Below are 17,912 nucleotides of genomic sequence, written 5' to 3'. Positions count from 1 at the left end.
TACTCAGACGGTCACCCCATTCATTTAAACTCCTGCATCATCCATAGTCTGGATGCATCATAGTTTATTTAATAATTCCCCAATGGATGAATATTTAGATTATGCTTAGTTTTCTTGTTACCTGCATTGCTGCAGTGAAATCCCTGTACATGCTTCTTTGTGAACATGGGCAAGTATTCCTGTAGCATAGATATCTAGAAATGGAATTGTTGAAGTGAAGACTATGTAGATATAAAATTTTAATTGCCCTCAAAAATGTTGTGCCATCTTACTCTAAGTTGGAAAATACCCAGCGGTGAAAAGGTGTGGGGAGATGACATCATTCATTTCCCCCACACCTTTTCACCGCTGGGTATTCTCCAACTTTTTGTTGATGTTATGGATGAATAAAAGGGATTCCACCTAAATTTGAATTTTTCTGATTACTCATGAATTTAATTAAATATCATTATATGTTTATGGAACATTTGTGTTTCTTCTCTGAGTTTTCTATCCTTTGTTCTTTTTCCTGTTGAATTGTTTCATCCTTTTCTTACTGATTTATAGAAGGAATTGATGTAGACACAAATGATTTTGGAAAAATGCTTACATTCGAAGTAACTGGCATTTTTCACAACAGTTTGTGTGTCACATTACCAGTTCAACTTATATAGACAAGCCATACATGAGTTCTAAATTAAAAATAAAACACATGCTAGGTGCGGTGGCTCACACCTGTAATCCCAGCACCTTGGGAGGTCTAGGCGGGTGGATCACCTGAGGTCAGGAGTTTGAAACCAGCCTGGCCAATATGGTGAAACCCCGTCTCTACTAAAAATGCAAAAATTAGGCAGGTGTGGTGGTGGGTGCCTGTAATCCCAGCTACTTGGGAAGCTGAGGCAGGAGAATTGCTTTATTTATTTTTTGACACCTAATTTTGTTCTTGTCGCCCAGGCTGGAGTGCAATGGTACGATCTTGGCTCATTGCAACCTCCACCACCTCCACCTCCTGGGTTCAAGCGATTCTCCTATCTCAGCCTCCTGAGTGGCTGGGATTACAGGCGCCCGCCACTACGTCTGGCTCACTTTTGATGTTTTTGGTAGAGACAGGGTTTCACCATGTTGGCTAGGCTGATCTTGAACTCCTGACCTCAGGTAATCCGCCGGCCTCGGCCTCCCAAAGTGCTGAGATTACAGGCGTCAGCCACCACGCCCGGCCTGTTTGACTTTTTAAAAGGTATCTTAATTTTTTAATAAAATAGTTTATACATGTACAGTGCATAATGTATTTGTGATTCATCTATGTTGTTGTGTCAGTAGTTTCTTTATTGCTGAGTAGCAGTCCCTTACATGAGTGTATCACAGTGCATTTATCTGCTCAACAGTTGAGTATTTCAGTTATTTCTAGTTTTTGGGAGCTATGAATAAAGCTGCCCTAAACATTTCCATAATGTTTTTTGTATGAACACAATACTTGTTTCTCTTGAGTAAATACCTAGGAGTATGATTTCTGGGTTGTATGTTTATAAGAAACTGCCAAAACTGTTTTCCAAAGTAGCTGTACCATTTTGCATTCTTACCTGCAAATGTGTGAAGAGTTCTAGTTGCCCTGTGTCCTCCCTGGCACTTGACATCGTCAGTTTTTGTTGTTTTATTTTTAGCCACCTTAATAAGTATATGGTGGTAGCTCCTTCTGCTTTTAATTTGCTTGTCCCTAGTGACTGATGGTTCTGAGTCTCTTTTTATGTGCATCTTTTTATTTGCCATCTGTATATTATTGTTTATGGAAAAATACTGAAATCTTTTTTTTTTTTTTTTTTCTTTTTCCGAGATAGAGTCTTGCTCTGTTCCCCAGACTGGAGAACAGTGGCACAGTCACCACTCACTGCAGCCTCCACCTTCTGGGCTCAAGCCATCCTCCCACCTCTCAGCCTCCCAAGTAGCCGGGATTGCAAGTGCACACCACCACAGCTGGCTAGTTTTTTGTTGTTTTTTTTTTGTAGAGATGGGGTTTTGATATGCTGCCCAGACTGATTTTGAACTCCTGTGCTTAAGCGATCCGCCTGCCTCGGCCTCCAGAAGTGCTGAGATTACAGGCATGAGCTGCCATGCCTGGCCAAGATACCCCAATCTTTATTTAAGATGTTTAATTGGATTGCTTTCTTTATTCTTATTCTACTTTTATATATATATTTTTTTTTTAGACAGAGTCTCGCCCTTTCACCCACGCTGGAGTGCAGTGGCATGATCTTGGCTCGCTGCAGTCTGTCATTCCCCTCGACCCTGGGCTCAAGGTAATCCTCCCGCCTCAGCCTCCCAAGTAGTTGGGACCACAGGTGCATGCCACCATGTCTGGTTAATTTTTGTGTTTTTAATGGAGATGGGGTTTTGCTATGTTGCCCAGGCTGGTCTTGAACTCCTGAGCTCAAGCAATCTGCCTGCCTTGGCCTCCCAAAGTGCTGGGATTACAGGCGTTAACCACCATGCCTGGCCAATTTCTTATTATTGGGTAGTAAGAGTTCTTTATATATTTTGGATATAAGTGTTTTGTTAGGCTGTGTGATGTTCATATCTTTTCTCCCCATCTGTGCCTTGTGTTTCATTGTCTTAGCAGTGTCTTTTTCCCAGAGCATAAGTTTTAAATTGTAATGAAGTCTGATTTCCCACATTTTTTTCTTACACATTTGGTGTTCATCTGACAACTCTGCCTGACCCAGACCTTGCCAGACTTTTTCTGTAAAAGGTCAGATAGTAAATATTTCAAGCTTGCTGTCCCTGTTGCAACTCTGCCATTGTAGCAATGAAAGCAGTCATAGACAATATGTAAGTGAATGGGAATAGCTGTTCCAGTAAAACTTTTTGAACACTGCAGTTTGAATTTCACATAATTTTCAAATTATCAGTTATATTGTTATTCTTTTGATTATTACAAAAACAGGTAGGGGATTGGCCATGGTTTGCCGATTCCTGGCCTGACTAACCCAAGTTCACAAAGATTTTCCTCTTTGACTTTGTTGTGGTCGCTGTTGTTCCACACCTTCTTTTTTCACTGTTTCCTTAAGGTAGAGTGTACATATTTATAAGGGTGCATGTAATATTTTGATAGATTCATACAATGTGTAATGATCAAATCAGGTTAATTAGGCTATCCATCATCTCAGATGTTTATCCTTTTTTTTGTATTGGGAGCATAACAAATGTTCTAGCTATTTTAAAATATGCACTAAGTTATTGTTGACTGTAGTCACCCTACTGTGCAAACAAAAACTAAAACTTATTCCATCTGACTGAGTTTTTATGCCCATGAATCAACTTGTCTTCATCCCTACCTGCTTCCCAGCCCCCGGTAACCATCATTCTACTGCTTATCTCCGTGACATCAACTTCTTAATCTCTCATATATGAATGAGAATATGTGATACTTGTCTATCTGTCCTTGGCCTATTTCACTTAACATAATGTCCTCCAGGTTTTATTTTCTAAACCTCAAGCTTTATAGATGAAGGTTTTCACTTTTTTTTTTTTTTTTGAGACGAAGTCTTGCTCTGTCACCTAGGCTATAGTGCAGTGGCACAATCTCGGCCCGGTGCAGCCTCCGTCTCCCAGGTTCAAGCGATTCTCCTGCCTCAGCCTCCCAAGTAGCTGGGACTACAGGCGCCCGCCATCACGCCTGGCTAGTTTTTGTATTTTTAGTAGAGACGGGGTTTCGCCGTGTTAGCCCGTCAGTTCTTGGACCCCTGACCTCATGATCCACCTGCCTAGCCTCTCAGAGTGCTGGGATTACAGGTGTGAGCCACCACACCCGGCCTGGATTCACTTTTTTAATGGCTGAATAATATCCTCTTGTGCATGTATACCTCATTTTCTTTGATTTTTCTTTCTTTATTTTTAAATAGAGACGAGGTCTCACTATATTGCCCAGGGTGGGCTTGAACTTTTGGGCTCAAGCAATCCTCCTGCCTTGGCCTCCCAAAATGCTGGGATTCCAGGCTAAACCATCATGCTCCTTTATGCTTTTTTTTTTTTTTTTTTTTTTTTTTTTCTTTTTGAGGCAAAATCTTGGTCTGTTGCCCAGGCTGGAGTGCAGTGACACGATCTTGGCTCACTGCAACCTCCACCTACTGGGTTGAAATGATTCTTCTGCCTCAGCCTCCTGAGTAGCTGGGATTACAGTCACCCACCACCACGCCCAGCTAATTTTGGGTTTTTAGTAGAGATGGGGTTTCACCATGTTGTCCAGGCTGGTCTGGAACTCCTGACCTCAGGTGATTCACCTGCCTCGGCTCCCAAAGTGCTGGGATTACAGGCATGAGCCACCGCGCCCAGCCCCTTTGTGCACTTTTAAAAACATATCTTAGAATTTGTGATACGTGTTTTATTTTCATTATCATTTGGTTCACAATATTGTAAAATTTCTATTATGACTTACTCTTTGACCCATTATTTGTTTTAAAACATATTGTTTAATTTTCAAACATTTAGGGATTTCCCAGACATCTTCGTTGTTGGTTTCTAATTTAATTCCATTATGGTTAGATAACATACTTGGTATGATGAATTAGAAAAAAAAAAAATTTAGAGGTTTGTATATTGCCTGAAACATGGTTTGTTTAGGTGAATGTTCAGTTTGTAATAGGAAAGATGTATTCTGCTGCTCTTAGGTAAAGTGTTTCATAAATAATAATTAGGTCAAGTTGGTTGATCATGTTAAGGTCTTCTCTATCCTTGCTGATTTCCTGTCTGCTTGTTCTAGTGATTACTGAGAAAGGAGTGTTGAAGGCTACAACGATTGTTATGAGTTTGTTCTCTTTCTCCTTGAAATTCTGTCTGTTTACACATCCTGTATTTTGAGGCCCTGTTATTAGATGCAGGAACATTTACAGTTTTGTCCTCTTGATTATTTGACCCCTTTATCATTCTGAAATAACCTTTATTTCTGGTAATAATCATTATATTAAAAACCATTATTTGGCCAGGCATGGTGGCTCACGCCTGTAATCCCAGCACTTTGGGAGGCCAAGACGGGTGGATCACCTGAGGTCAGGAGTTCGAGACCAGATCGGCCAACATGGTGAAACCCTGTCTCTTCTAAAAATAGAAAAACAGCCTGGCACGGTGGCACACGTCTGTAGTCCCAACTACTCAGAAGGTTGAAGCAAGAGGATCACTTGAATCCAAGGGGTGGATATTGCAGTGAGCCAAGATCATACCACTGCACCCCAGCCTGGGAAGCAGAGCAAGACTCCATCTCTAAATAAATAAATTCATACATAAATAAAGGCCGGGTGCTGTGCCTCATGCCTGTAATCCCAGCATTTTGGGAGGCCGAGGCGGGTGAATCACCTGAGGTCAGGAGTTCGAGACTATCCTGGCTAAGATAGTGATACAATGTCCCTACTAAAAATACAAAAATTAGCCAGGCGTGGTGGTGAGCACCTGTAATGCCAACTACTTGGGAGGCTGAGGCAGGAGAATTGCTTGAAGCCGGGAGGCAGAGGTTGCAGTGAGCCGAGATCATGCCACTGCACTCTAGCCTGGGTAACAGAGCAAGACTCCGTCTTAGAAAAACAAAAAACCAACAAAAACCCATTATTTAATACTAATATAAAATTAGTGTTTTATATTAGTAACATAATACTGTTTTTGACTAGTGTTAGAATGACATTTTTCTCTACCCTTTTGCTTTTAATCTATATATCATGATATTCATTTACTTTTTAATTTGTAAAAATAGAGATGAGGGTTTGCCATGTTGCCCAGGTTGGTCTTCAATTCCTGGGCTCAAGCCACCTGCCCACCTCAGCCTCCCAAAATGCTGGGATTATAGGCATGAGCCACCATACCTGGCCATATCATTGTATTTTCAAATGGTTTCTTTTTTTTTTTTTAATTTTTCTTTTAAATGTCATCTGACAGTGTCTTTTAATTAATGTGTTTTGGACCATTTACATTTAATATGATTGATAATGACTGGATTTAGGTTTCCTATTTTATTATTTCTTTTCTGATTATCTCTTTTTTGGGGGGTTTCTTCTGTTTCTTTTTTCTGCCTACTTTTGGATTAAATGAATATTTTTTAGTGTTATGTTTTATTAACTGGCTTTTGGTCATATCTGTGCTATGTTTTTGCTGTAGGAATTACAAAATATATACCTAACCTACCTACTTAGAGTTAGCATTTTACCTCTAAATAAAACATAAAAGTATTGCAACCACTTAGGTTTCTTTATTCTAACCCCCTCCCTTATAATTGTATATATATGTGTGTGTATGTGTGTATATATCCATATACACTTTCAATTAGATATAGATATATATCTATACTTTCAATGTATATCTACATGCATACAGTGTATATGTATGTAGACATATATCTACATACATTGAAAGATATATATCTACATACATATACAATGCATGTATGATACCTTTGGCCACTACATCCTTCTTAAATTTCCTGTTGCCACTCATGACCCAATCTCCTTGACCAGTTATTCCTCCTTCAAACATCCCTCTTACATGTGATAGTCCTCAGCATTTAGTTTCCCCAACTTTCCCCTAATTATCAGTTGACTCAATTACCACCAAAATATCAATGACTTCTAGATCTATTTTCCTACCTAGACCTCTCTTCTAAACTCCAGTTATGTATTTCCAACTGCCTTTGTTGTCCCTGATAAACTCCACATTGTAGGAAATAAAAAGAAAGGAGTTACAAAAGTTTAGGTTCAAACAAAATTTAAAAACTCAAATGAGACAAAGGTTTAGTGATGATAAAGGCTATGGTCCACAATGAAGATATAAAAGTAATGAACCTTTCTGTAAAACATGTATGTGGTAGAGCCGGTCCCCAACTTTAAGCCTTTCAGCGATTCAAGTAATTGCAGAACATCTTTAAAGTACTGAGAGAAATGTCCATCCAGAATTCTATATCCAGCAAAAATATCCTTCAACAATTAAGGCAAAAAGAAAAAGAAAAAAGACATTTCGGATGAAGAAAATCTAAGAGAATGTGTTGTCAGAAGTTCTGCTCTAAAATAAATGTATAAGAAGGTCTTTAGGCCAAAGGAAAATTATACCAGTGGTAATACTAGAACTTCAGAGATAAAGAAAGAGCAGCAGAAATGGTATCTGGGAAAATTTTAAAACACAAATGATTGTTTCTCCTCTTAAACTCTTGAAAATATGTATAGTGGTTGAAGGCAAAAGTGAAAACACTGGTGAGACTTTCAATGTATATAGATATATATATGTGTGTGTATATATACATACACACGTATATCTATATACATGTAGAGGTAATAATGGTAGCTATTTTATGGAGCTGATCTGAGGATAAAATGAGATAATGCGCTTTAAAGTGCTTAGCACAATGTCTGGCAAATAGAAAGCACTGTATAGGCCAGGCATGGTGGCTCACGCCTGTAATCCCAGCACTTTGAGAGGCCTAGGCGGGTGGATCACTTGAGGTCAGGAATTTGAGACCAGCCTGGCCAACATAGTGAGACTACATCTCTACTAAAAATATAAAAATTAGTCGGGTGTGGTGATGGGCTCCTGTAATCCAGCTACTTGGGAGTGAGGCAGGCGAGTGGCTTGAACCTGGGAGGTGGAGGTTGCAGTGAGCTAAGATTGCGCCACTGCACTCCAGCCTGGGCGACAGAGCGAGACTCGGTCTCAAAAAAAAAAAGAAAGCACCTATAGAAGCCAGCTGGTGATTTTTATATTATTATTGACACAGAAGATAGGGATTGGGGGCAAATGGAATGTACTTGAAGAACATAGCCTTGTTCATTAATAACGTTAATACTAGACTGGGACACTATTCTACATTAGAAGGTGAATCCTTGTTACATTTGACAAATACGTTTCATCATTTTAAAAAGCTTTAAATGCATCACAGATTATTTCTTGTTGATATGCCATTCATGGTTTATAGATATGTAATAGCAGATTAAATAATTAGATTTTATTAGTTCTGGAGTATTAAATTCTGCTGGAAATGAACTTCCCCCTTCCCTATACCAAAACTGAGTGAGGCCTCTTTTTCTCAGATACCAATTAGAAATAAGGGGACAATGTTACACGTTTTCCTTCTAGAAACACACATTGTATAGAGTTGTCTTTTGAAGTCTAGAAGTCTGAAAACACTGTAAATTTTTTTTTTTACAATTAATACAATAAATGTATTGGTCAACTCTGAAAAATCTACAGTGGTTTCTGAGATTTAATCTTGGCATGACTTTACCCCTGCATCTCTGCCTTTGGCAGGTAGTTTTGTTTATGGGTGTCATTGGTTGAACAAACACTGTTTTAGTTGCTACAATAAATAAAACATGATCTGTGCTCTAAAGGAGTCAACAAATGAGCCAGGGGGGCATGAGTAATTGCCTGTAATATAGTCGTGCTCACGCTGTCATGGGGGACCGTACAGAGTGTCAGAAGCACAGTGCCAGGAGGCACAGCAAAGGGTAGTAGAGGTGACATTTGAGCCCGGCCTTGAAAACTGTCTAGGATTTCTCAGAATTTCAGCAAAGTAAGGTAATTTCTCTCTAAAATATATAGGCAAACTTTTTATTAAAAATATGAGAAATTAATTAACAGATTATGACCACGATGCAGATTTAAAACCCAAGGCATGATGAGTGCCGTTGACCAGTTCATGCAAACAGTTCAGAGAAGAGAACATCCATGTAGATCCTTCTTGTGTTGCAGGATACAAAGGAGCAGAAAATTTTGCCTCAGTAACTGCCAGGTCATTCTAATTAAAGTACCTGCACATGGTAATATAATTCCTCCATTAAGGTAATAACCGACCAGGTGGCCCAGAGTCTGTGTCATTCAGTCAAGAAAGTCACTCCCTTAACCTAGACTGTGCTGGAAATTCATTGACAAATTTTGTTCTTTGCTTCTCCATTTGTCTTCAGAATTCATGCAGACCACTTGACTTCCTTAGCATTTTCTTTTGTAGGCACATATTAATGTCTTTGGTTAAGCTTCGGCTTCCTTTTGCATCAATCCTGCTGTAATTGTTGCCTCCTGAGGCATCTTTTTGCTTCCCTTGCATGAGTTTCCAAAACCCTACTTTCTGCTTGGTAAGGGGAGTATCCATTTTCTTTAAAGCAGTGGTTTTCAAACTTGCCTGCACATCAGAATTATTTGGGGAGAAGGATAAAAATACAGATTATTGAGCTTCATCTGGGATTCTGTAAATTTGGGTTGCATTTCAGATTACTTTGAACAATTTGCCAGATGATTTTTGCTTCTCCTCCACTTCAGTTTTAGGAAGGACTGTTTCAAGGCAGCTTTTCAAACTTTAATGACCATATAAATCACCTGAAGATTGTGAGAAACTGCAGATCCTAATTTAGCAGCCCTGGGTTCAGGCCTGAGATTCTGAAGTTCTCTCAAACGTGATAATATCAATCCCTTGCTGAGCAGAAAGGTGGTTTTTTTGTTTTTTTCTTTTTTTTTTTTCCCAATATTTTCATGGCATTCAAGGAGTAGCAGAGTTTGAAGGTAACTTCTGGAATTTCATCGAATGTGTATGAATTTTTGCTCATCTGGATCTTAGGGGAAATAACCCATCTGGTTACAGGGAGGGAGGACCTTTAATAACGAAGCCAAATGTGTGGGTTGTCTCCCTCTCCCTAGTGTGCAGAGGTATCCCTTGCACACACTCAAAACTTCTTAGACCAAAAGCATTATAGCTCTAGTTTGCCTTAAAGGAAGCTGTATTGTCTATAGAGCATGTGTGGGCCATTTTCTGCCAAAAAAAATGTTAAAATGTTTTCACTCTGAAGCTGTGTTCATTGTATCTGGTGGAATTCCGGTTCTCAGTGAGTAGACACCCAGCTGTGCTTCTAATGTGAAGTGTCTACTAGCCCCGTGGTCTCTATTTTGGATTTGAACTTACTTTGACCCCACACCTGATGCCTATCCATTTAGTCATGTTGTGATTCAACATTTTTGTTTCCACATTTTTTATTTCCTATGTTATTATTCCTTAGTTCCTATCTGTAACATCATAAAGTCCTGTGACCCAAACACAGTTGATATTTCATACATATGTTAAAAACTGAGCTGTGAGACCAGACATGGTGACTCACGCCTGAAATCTCAGCACTTTGGGAGACCAAGACAGAAGGATCAGTTCACGCCAGGAGTTTGAGATCAGCCTGGGCAACAAAGCGGGACCATGTCTCTAAAAAAGAGAATTAGCTGGGCACAGGGGAGTAGACCCTGTTACTCTGGAGGCTGAGGCGGGAAGATCACTTGAGCCCAGGAATTCCAGGCTGCAGTGAGCTCTGATAGTGTCACTGCATTCCAGCCTGGGTACAGAGTGAGACCCTGTCTCCAAAAAAAAGAAAAAGTCCAAGGGTATAATGAGGGAACTTCCAGGAAAGTGCTCTTATTTTCTGCTTTTAGAAACCAAAATAATGTCTCATTGTGGGCTGCTACCAATATATGCAGGAAGTTTTAGAATGAAAAACATTCTGAATTGATCCTTGCTAACTTTATTTCAGAAAGTGATAAAATAGCTGTGGAGTACAGACCCAGTGAAGAGATTGTAGATGTCAGATGGGAAGAAGAACTACCCGGTTTAATTCAAGTATGTGGAGATAAAAACTCAAAGGTAACAGGGCCGGGCACAGTGGCTCAAACGTGCTTTGGGAGGCCAAGGCGGGCGGATCACCTGAGGTTGGGAGCTCAAGACCAGCCTGACCAACATGGGGAAGCAGTGGCGCATGCATCCGGCTACTCGGGAGGCTGAGGCAGGAGAATCGCTTGAACCTGGGAGGTGGAGGTTGTGGTGAGCCAAGATCGCTCCATTGCACTCCAGCCTGGGCAACAAGAGTGAAACTCCCATCTCAGAAAAACAAAAAAAAACTCAAGGGTCAGATAACATATCCAGTATAACCATAATTCAAAATAAGCAGCAGAATTTGGAGGATAATTTGTTTCATTCTCAGGAAAATGTGAAGCTCTGAAACTGCTTTTTGAGTGCAGGGTATTTCTGGGGTTTTTCCTAAAGTCTTGACCCTTGGCTCTGACCCCTTATTTGAAGTTTGGAGAGCAGAACTGAGGACTGTATTACTACAGTTGTGGAGATAGGAGAGGGGTTAGTCTCCCCCGGCCCCAGGAGTAAGGGATGCTGGGCTGCTTGAACACAGGCCTTTTTAGAACTCCCTTCAAACAGGATCCCAGAGATGTGGGGAGAAAGTAAGTGGCCTTAAGACTGATTGTGCTACAGCTTTCGAAAACTATAATGCCTTTCAAATATGGCTTATTACTTGGATCTCAATATCTCCCATATACCTTGGGTGGACTATTTTACTGAAGATCTTTCTGTCAATCATTTACGATCATGTGCTGCAAAATGAAGTTTTGGTCAACAGTAGACCACATATATGATGGTGGTTCCATGGGAGTATAATGGAGCTATCCCTATACAGGCATACCATTTTTATCTTGTTGTTGTTGTTGTTGTTGTTGTTGAGATGGAGTCTCACTCTGTTGCCCAGGCTGGAGTGTGATGGTGTGATCTCAGCTCACTGTAACTTCTACCTCCTGGGTTCAAGTGATTCTCCTACCTCAGCCTCCCGAGTAGCTGGGATTATAGGCATGCGCCACCATACTCAGCTAATTTTTGTATTTTTAGTAGAGACTGGTTTTTGCCATGTTGGCCAGGCAGGTCTCGAACGCCTGACCTCAGGTGATCCACCCACCTCCGCATCCCAAAGTGCTGGGATTACAGGCATGAGCCACTGTGGTTGGGCCCCATTTTTATCTTTTATACAGTATTTTAACTATACCTTTTCCATGTTTACATACACAAATACCTGCCATTCTGTGACAGTTGCCTTTAATATTCAGTACAGTAACACATAGTAGAGGTTTGTGGCCTAGGAGTCATAGACCATACCATATAGCCTAGGTGTGCTGTAGGCTATACCACCTAGGTTTGTGTAAGTATATGCCATGATGTTAGCACAATGGTGAAATCACCTAATGACACATTTCTCAAGCTCCTCACATGGCAGGCAACACATGACTGCATATGAAAGCTCTTAAATAGGGATTAAGTTTCTAAAGTAATCTCAAAAGAAAATAGTCATTATTTACTATTTGTGGAATTTTTTTTTTAAAAAAGGAGCAAAAGTTTCATTTCAGTGGGAACTTAATTTGGGGCTAGAGTGTTTTATTTAACTTTCACCCCGAAGTTGCAACGTGTTTTGAAGTCCTTCCCTGTAAAATAATTATTTTAACTCAATTTAAATAAAACCCACCCAGTAAACTTCAAGCTTTAAGAAGTTTAGGTTTGGCCGGGCGCAGTGGCTCAAGCCTGTAATCCCAGCACTTTGGGAGGCCGAGACGGCTGGATCACGAGATCAGGAGATTGAGACCATCCTGGCTAACACGGTGAAACCCCGTCTCTACTAAAAAATACAAAAAAAAAAAAGTAGCCGGGCAAGGTGGCGGACGCCTGTAGTCCCAGCTACTGGGGAGGCTGAGGCAGGAGAATGTCGTGAACCTGGGAGGCGGAGCTTGCAGTGAGCTGAGATCCGGCCACTGCACTCCAGCCTGGGCGACAGAGCCAGACTCCGTCTCAAAAAAAAAAAAAAAATTCTAGGTTCCTGTGAAATGTGAGAGGAAGTCAGCACTGATTTCAGAAATCTGATTATAACAAAGATCCATCCCTAAATAAGGTGAATCTGGCCGGGCGTGGTGGCTCACGCCTGTAATCCCAGCACTTTGGGAGGCCGAGACGGGAGGATCACAAGGCCAGGAGATCGAGGCCATCCTGACTAACACGGTGAAACCCCGTCTCTACTAAAAATACAAAAAATTAGCCGGTTGCGGTGGCCGGCGCCTGTAGTCCCAGCTACACGGGAGGCTGAGGCAGGAGAATGGCGTGAACCCAGGAGGTGGAGCTTGCAGTGAGCCAAGATCCCGCCACTGCACTCCAGCCTGGGCCACAGAGCCAGACTCCGTCTCAAAAAAAAAAAAAAAAAAAAAAAAGAAGGTGAATCTTGGAATCCCTTCAGTTTTATTTTGTTTTATTTTATTGAGACGGAGTTTCTCTCTTACTGCCCAGGCTAAAGTGCAATGTTGCGATCTAGGCTCACTGCAACCTCTGCCTCCCAGGTTCAAGTGATTCTCCTGCTTCAACCTCCCTAGTAGCTGGGATTACAGGCATGCACCACCACGCCCGGCTATTAGTAGAGATGGGATTTCAGCATGTTGATCAGGCTGGTGTGGTACTTCTGACCTCAGTGATCTGCCCACCTCGGCCTCCCAAAGTTCTGGCATTATGGGTGTGAGCCCCTGTGCACAGCCCCCCTTCAGTTTTAAAACCATCACTATGCACCCTACGCCTATGCTAGGCACTGGAATAAGATGAAGCACCTTCTTGGAGTTTACATGCTGATAATTGTGCCAGACAGTAATAGGTAAGAATGGCTGTGGGGGAAGTCAGCTGTGTTCTAATTACAGTCGCATTTCAGAAAATTATTTAACATGTTGACTTTAACAGCCTAAGCCCCTTCTCCATGTGTGCACACAGGGTAGATCTCTGAAGGGTGGCGCTGTAACTTCTAGGGTAATGGCTGTGTTGAGTCAAGGCAGGATGACGGTTCAGCCTCCTCCCTGCTAGTGCAAAGGGCTCTTCACTTGGATTAAAGCCTTCTTTCCCAGACTGAATTGCCCACCCTCAACACCCCTCCTACAGAAAATTTGGAGTCCTCGCTTATTCCCTGGCAGCCCCTACCTAGTAGGGTGGTGAATTCATTATCAAACATGCGACAGTTTAGTGAAAACGGCAACAGTTTGGAATAAATGACTGTAATGTGCGTCGTGCCTGCCACCCTAACTGGCGCCAATTTTGCAGCTCAGTTGGTCTCCCTGAAAGGAAGAGTATGCTCGGATTTCACCTTGGAGGAGGAAGAGTTCAGGCTGCCACAACTGGACTAGCACTTCTGAAGATCCCAAGGCAAGGTCCCGTGACCCCACCCCACCACACCACAGCAGGCTGCTGGAGTCCTGGGACCACCTGGGTCTGTGGCCCAAATCCTTCCTCCCTAAGGGGGGGGGGTGTTTGAGCGGGATTGTGACATAAGATTGCCCTGGTGACATGGAGCAGATCTGGACCCAAGCCTAATAAAGGTGGCATAAATAAAGGTGTCATAAAGACAGGGCGGGGTGCACGCTTATAAGGGGCACGAGCATCTTGGGGTTGCCAGAATGACTCCCGCTCAGTGCGCAGCACCTGCGTGTGTCATGTCCCGACCGCGTTTCTGGGGCCCATGGCCTCTCCTCACGTGGCAACTATTGTGTCTACTAGTCAAGGAGGCTCAGCCTCTGGAGTGGGTCAAAGACCCGCTCCAGCTGACCTCTAACCCCCTGGGGCCGCCTGAGCCCCGGTCTTCCCGCTCCGCCCATCTCCCATGGGAATCTCCCCATGCGCCCACTCCCCCGGCAGACCCGGGGGACTTTGATTACCTGGGGCCCTCTGCTTCCTCGCAGATGTCAGCCCTGCCCCAGGAATCGACTGAAAATTTGGTTCCATTCCTGGACCCAGATTCGGCTGAAGAGCTCCCCCTGGGGCCAGAGCAGTTCTCCGCTGCACACCAGGATTTAAATGAGAAGTTGACTCCGCAAGAAAGGCTCCCAGAGGTGGTCCCACTGCTGGACGGGGATGAGAACCAGACCCTAGTTCAGCTTCCTCGCCTCAAAAGTAAGGTTCCAACTGCAGATCTAGATCGGGCTGCAGGTCATCAGGCAGATGAAAGACTTGTTCCGCTAGACAATAAGATTTCAAAACCAACCACATTTATTGTTTCGCCCAAGAACCTGAAGAAAGATGTAGCTCAGCGTTGGAGCCTTGCTGAGATTGATGGAATTCCACACCAATTATCCAAGTCTGGGCATCAGAAACAGACTTTGCAGGATGAATATTCGAGTATGGATACACTGTATCCCAGCAGCCTGCCTCCAGAACTCAGGGTGAACTCAGATGAGCCTCCAGGGCCCCCTGAGCAAGTTGGACTTTCTCAATTCCATCTAGAGACTGAAACTCAAAATCCAGAGATGCTTGAAGACATCCAATCCTCTTTACTCCAGCAAGATGCCCCAGGGCAGCTTCCACAGCTCCCTGAGGAGGAAGAACCTTCTTCAACCCAGGAGGAGGCCCCAGCTCTGCCTCCAGCATCCTCTATGGAGAGTCTAACTCTACCGAATCCTGAGGTGACAGTTCAACCCCCAGGTGAGGATCAATCTCTTTATAACTTGCCTGGCATTACAGTTAAACGTGCAGATGTGGAGGTTCCCATGACTCCAGAGGCTGAAAACGAGACAGAATCTTCCCAAGCCCAGCAGGAGTCCCCAGGTCAGCCTCCAGAGGAGGTGGAACCTTCTGCAACCCAACAGGAGGCCCCAGCTGAGCCTCCAGGTCCTCCTATGGAGCCTGAACTTCCCCCTAGTGAGCAGGAGCAGCCAGCTCAGCCTTCTGAGTCTTCTGGGGAGGTGGAATCTTCTCCAGCCCAGCAGGAGACCCCAGCTCAGCCTCCAGAAGAGATGGAGTCATCTGCAATCCAACAGGAGGCCCCAACTGAGCTTCCAGGTCCTCTTATAGAGGCTGAACTTTCCCCCAGTGAGCAGGAGCAGCCAGCTCAGCCTTCTGAGTCTTCTGGGGAGGTGGAATCTTCTCCAGCCCAGCAGGAGACCCCAGCTCAGCCTCCAGAAGAGATGGAGTCATCTGCAATCCAACAGGAGGCCCCAACTGAGCTTCCAGGTCCTCCTATAGAGGCTGAACTTTCCCCCAGTAAGCAGGAGCAGCCAGCTCAGCCTTCTGAGTCTTCTGGGGAGGTTGAATCTTCTCCAGCCCAGCAGGAGACCCCAGCTCAGCCTCCAGAAGAGTTGGAGCCATCTGCAATCCAACAGGAGGCCCCAACTGAGTTTCCAGGTCCTCCTATAGAGGCTGAACTTTCCCCCAGTGAGCAGGAGCAGCCAGCTCAGCCTTCTGAGTCTTCTGGGGAGGTGGAGTCTTCTCCAGCCCAGCAGGAGGCCCCAGCTCAGCCCTCAGAACATCATGAAGTCACAGTTTCACCTCCTGGTCACCATCAAACTCAGCATTCAGATTTTCCCAATGTCTCTGTTAAGCCTCCAGACACGCAGCTCACCATAATAGAGCCTAGTGCAGAGGTGGGAACTTCTCCAGTCCTCCAGGAGGCTACAGCTCAGCTCTCAGGGCCAGGTAATGATGCAGAACCTCCCGCCACTCAGCACGGGGGCCCACCTCTGCCTCCAGAGTCACTGGAAGAGGCTGGACCTTTAGCAATTCAACAGGAGACTTCAGTTCAATCTCCGGAACCTGTTAATAGTGAGAACCCCTCTCCAACCCAGCAGGAGGCTGAAACTGAGCATCTACAGACCGCTGAGGAGGGTGAGTCTTCTCTAACCCAGCAGGAGGCCCCAGCTGAGACTCCAGAGCTCCCTAATGAAGTTGTAGCTCAACCTCCAGAGCATTCAAACCTGAATCAAGCCACAGTTCAACCTTTGGACCTGGGGCTTAGCATCACGCCAGAGTCCGTGACAGAGGTTGAACTTTCTCCAACCATGCAGGAGACCCCAACTCAGCCTCCTAAGAAAGTTGTATCCCAACTTCCAGTACATCAAGAGATAACAGTTCCAACACCAGGTCAGGATGAAGCTCAGCATCCAGTGTCACCCAGCGTCACAGTTCAACCTTTGGACCCGGGGTTTATCATCACTCCAGAATCCACAACAAAGGTTGAACTTTCTACTGTCCTGATGACTATAGCTCCTCCTGCAGAACACCCTGAGGTGACACTTCCACCTTCAGACCAGGTTCAGACTCAGCATTCACACCTGACTCAAGCCATGGTTCAACCTTTGGACCTAGGGCTTACCATCATTCCAGAATCCACAACAGAGGTTGAACTTTCTCCAACCATGCAGGAGACCCCAACTCAGTCTACTAAGAAAGTTGTACCCCAACTTCTAGTACATCAAGAGGTAACAATTCCAACACCAGGTCAGCATGAAGCTCAGCATCCAATGTCACCCAGCGTCACAGTTCAACCTTTGGACCTGCGACTTACCATCACTCCAGAACCCCCTGCGGAGGTTGAACTTTCTACAGCCCTGATGACTACAGCTCCTCCTCCAGAACACCCTGAGGTGACACTTCCACCTTCAGACAAGGGTCAGGGTCAGCATTCACACCTGACTCAAGTCACAGTTCAACCTCTGGCCCTGAAGCTTAACATAACTACAAAACCTACTACAGAGGTTAAACCATCTCCAACCACAGAGGAGACCTCGACTCAGCCTCCAGACCCAGGGCTTGCCATAACTCCAGAGCCCATTATAGAGATTGGACATTCTTCAGCCCTGGAGAAGACTACAGCTTCTCATCCAGACCAGGTTCAGACTCTGCATCGAAGCCTGACTGAAGTCACAGGTCCACATACTGAACTAGAACCTACTCAGGATTCATTGGTGCAGTCTGAAAGTCACACCCAAAATAAGGCTTTAACTGCATCAGAGGAACAGAAGGCCTCCACAAGCACCAACATATGTGAGCTCTGTACCTGCGGAAATGAGACGCTGTCATGTGTTAATCTCGGCCCAAAGCAGAGGCTCCGCCAAGTGCCTGTGCCAGAGCCCAACACCTACAATGGCACCTTCACCATCTTGTAAGAATCACCTTTCCTCAGTCATCCTCTGTGTCCTGCCTGATGTGGCAGCCTTTTCCTGGAGGCCTTCGTGGGCCTCCTTTATCTCCCCAAGCCATACTGACAACTGACTTTCTGCTTTCACCTTTGCTTGTCAATTCTGCCTTCTTATTCTCCTTTAATGTTAGACCCATTCTCCAGTCTTTTGCTTTTACTCCAGTCTTTTACTTGTTT

The 17,912-nt window shown here is 43.9% G+C and overlaps 2 protein-coding genes across 2 annotated transcripts in view; both read left to right on the top strand.

Annotated features, from left to right (window-relative positions):
- The window catches only part of LOC104669216 (leucine-rich repeat-containing protein 37A3-like), a 77,410-nt gene that overhangs the window by 33,034 nt on the left and 26,464 nt on the right, over positions 1 to 17,912 (top strand). The window contains 1 exon segment of the mRNA XM_030923015.1: positions 15,469 to 17,699. Coding sequence (XP_030778875.1) covers positions 15,469 to 17,699 — 2,231 coding nt within the window.
- Positions 14,077 to 15,013, top strand: LOC115894776 (leucine-rich repeat-containing protein 37B-like). The gene is made up of 2 exons (XM_030923016.1): positions 14,077 to 14,716; positions 14,830 to 15,013. Exons 1-2 carry the CDS (start codon positions 14,224 to 14,226, stop codon positions 14,868 to 14,870), a joined length of 534 nt encoding a protein of 177 aa, XP_030778876.1. The 5' UTR covers positions 14,077 to 14,223; the 3' UTR covers positions 14,871 to 15,013.

This window comes from Rhinopithecus roxellana, chromosome 19 (assembly GCF_007565055.1).
Source record: "Rhinopithecus roxellana isolate Shanxi Qingling chromosome 19, ASM756505v1, whole genome shotgun sequence".
Lineage (NCBI taxonomy): Eukaryota > Metazoa > Chordata > Mammalia > Primates > Cercopithecidae > Rhinopithecus > Rhinopithecus roxellana.
Note: the sequence above shows the minus strand (reverse complement) of the source record. Positions and strands in the feature narration are given on the sequence as shown.

What these genes read in the sequence shown, in the direction of transcription:
- LOC115894776 (XM_030923016.1), top strand. Translation starts at nt 14,224, where the DNA reads ATGACTCCCGCTCAGTGCGCAGCACCTGCGTGTGTCATGTCCCGACCG. An exon ending in TCAGCTTCCTCGCCTCAAAA is followed by an intron (nt 14,717 to 14,829) that starts GTAAGGTTCCAA and finishes GTTTCGCCCAAG; the next exon opens with AACCTGAAGAAAGATGTAGC.